The sequence below is a fragment of the Anastrepha obliqua genome, unplaced genomic scaffold (assembly GCF_027943255.1).
Source record: "Anastrepha obliqua isolate idAnaObli1 unplaced genomic scaffold, idAnaObli1_1.0 ptg000009l, whole genome shotgun sequence".
In the NCBI taxonomy this organism is placed as follows: Eukaryota; Metazoa; Arthropoda; class Insecta; order Diptera; family Tephritidae; genus Anastrepha; species Anastrepha obliqua.
In genome coordinates this window covers 3,619,984-3,622,427 of record NW_026562178.1, presented here as the reverse complement: position 1 = coordinate 3,622,427, position 2,444 = coordinate 3,619,984, and the positions used below count along the sequence as shown (strand labels likewise).

The following is a 2,444-nucleotide window of genomic DNA, read 5'->3' as shown; positions in this document are numbered from 1 at the left end:
TGCGATATACACAAGGTCACTTTGCACGCTGGGCCCCGCATTATGCAAACTGTCTTGCAACGTCGTGATTGGGTTATCGGCGCTCGTAGCTTGATCCGTAGCTTGATCCGTAATATATACCAAAAGTGCGTGAAATGCACTTATTTGAACCGCAATCTTACCACACAAGTCATGGGTGATCTACCTGTCATTCGCACAACCTACGCCCGTTGTTTTACTCACACTGCTGTGGATTTCGCTGGACCTTACCTCTACAAGTTCACCCAAGGAAGAGGAGCTAAGGCTACCAAAGGCTACATCTGCTCGTTCATTTGTATGTGCACTGGTGCGATGCATCTCGAATTTGTTGGTGACCTGTCAACACCAGCATTCCTAAATGCGTTTAAAGGTTCACAAATCGTCGAGGTTTTTGTAAGGTCATGACATCAGATAACGGTACAAATTTCGTTGGAGCCGAGAAGGAGTTGCGCATTGCATTTCAACAGTGCATGGCTGATATTAAACTTCGCTCTTTCTTTGCGGATTCGAATATCGAATGGTGTTTTAATCCACCGGCTGCACCCCATATGGGAGGTTACTGGGAGACTGGAGTCAAACGTGTCAAGTATCAATTAAAACGCATACTAGGAGAAGTTCCACTATCATACGAAGAGTTCAACACACTTTTGACTGAAATAGAAGCTTGCGCAAACTCTCGCCCACTCTGTGACAACTCTGAAGCTGCTGGTGACTTAGAAGTTCTAACTCCCGGACATTTCATAGTCGGTGAACCGCTTAAGTCAATACCGGAACCTGAGGGTCAAGGGTTTCGTGGAAATCTTTGTCAGCGATGGCAAGCAATTTCTGCCATGAGACAACATTTCTGGCGTCGTTGGAGAGACGAGTACCTCGTGAGCTTACAACGCCGCATCAAGTGGTTTCGTTCTTCACGCAACATTGAAGAAGGGGATGTGGTTGCTGTTTTCAACGAGCCTAATCCTCCGACGAAGTGGACGATTGCACGAGTGATCAAATGCCATCATGGTACCGATGGACGCGTAAGAGTAGTTACGTTGAAAACACCGCATGGCGAATTGGTTCGCCCTATAGTCAAACTTTGCCTTTTGCCAACGAAAGGAGATTTATTTCATGAAGAAACTAATAACTTATCGTAAATGTTTTTTCAAGGCTTTCCATTTTCTTCTTAATATTTTATTTTGAACTTATTAAGATAGTTCAAGGGCGGCGGTATGTTGAGTCCAATTTAGTATTAGTTTAAAATACTTTAATGTTTTTCAACTCTTGTTATCTATATATATAAATGTGAAAATCTGTCCCTATGTTCGCTTATAACTCGAGAATGGCTGAACGGATTTATCTTATCTTGGTCTTGAATTATTCGTGGAGGTCTAGGGAAGGTTTTAAAGGTGAGAAAATTTCGAATAATTGCCGGGAAAATGGTCAAAACGTGGACCCGGGTAACCTTCGGATGTGAATATACAATATGGGTATCAAATGAAAGCTGTTGGTGAATGCTTTAGTTCAGAGTATTTTTCATGCCGCTCCGTGACTAGGGTCTCGAGATAGAGACCAAAACGTGGACCCTAGAATGTGTTTGTACAATATGAATATCAAATTGAAGCTGTTGGTGAATGCTTTAGTATAGAGTATTTTTCATGCCGCTCCGAGACTGGGGTCTCGAGATATAGGTCAAAACGTGGGCCCGGTTAACCTTCGGATGTGTATATACAATATGGGTATCAAATGGAAGCTGTTGGTGAATGCTTTAGTTCAGAGTATTTTTCATGCCGCTCCGTGACTAGGGTCCCGAGATAGAGACCAACACGTGGACCCTAGAATGTGTTTGTACAATATGGATATCAATTGGAAGCTGTTGGTGAATGCTTTAGTACAGAGTATTTCTCATGCCGCTCCGTGACTGGGGTCTCGAGATATAGGTCAAAATGTGGGCCCGGGTAACCTTCGGATGTGTATATACAATATGGGTATCACATGGAAGCTGTTGGTGAATGCTTTAGTTCAGAGTATTTTTCATGCGGCTCCGTGACTAGGGTCCCGAGATAGAGACCAACACGTGGACCCTAGAATGTGTTTGTACAATATGGATATCAATTGGAAGCTGTTGGTGAATGCTTTAGTACAGAGTATTTCTCATGCCGCTCCGTGACTGGGGTCTCGAGATATAGGTCAAAACGTGGGCCCGGGTAACCTTCGGATGTGTATATACAATATGGGTATCAAATGAAAGCTGTTGGTGAATGCTTTAGTTCAGAGTATTTTTCATGCCGCTCCGTGACTAGGGTCTCGAGATAAAGACCAAAACGTGGACCCTAGAATGTGTTTGTACAATATGAATATCAAATTGAAGCTGTTGGTGAATCCTTTAGTATAGAGTATTTTTCATGCCGCTCCGAGACTGGGGTCTCGAGATATAGGTCAAAACG

General features: G+C 43.3%; 1 protein-coding gene across 1 annotated transcript; it reads left to right on the top strand.

Annotated features, from left to right (window-relative positions):
• Window positions 1-419: 419 nt before the first annotated feature.
• On the top strand, window positions 420-1,154 carry LOC129251198 (uncharacterized). The gene has a single exon (XM_054890559.1). It carries the CDS (start codon window positions 420-422, stop codon window positions 1,152-1,154), a length of 735 nt encoding a protein of 244 aa, XP_054746534.1.
• Window positions 1,155-2,444: the final 1,290 nt, after the last annotated feature.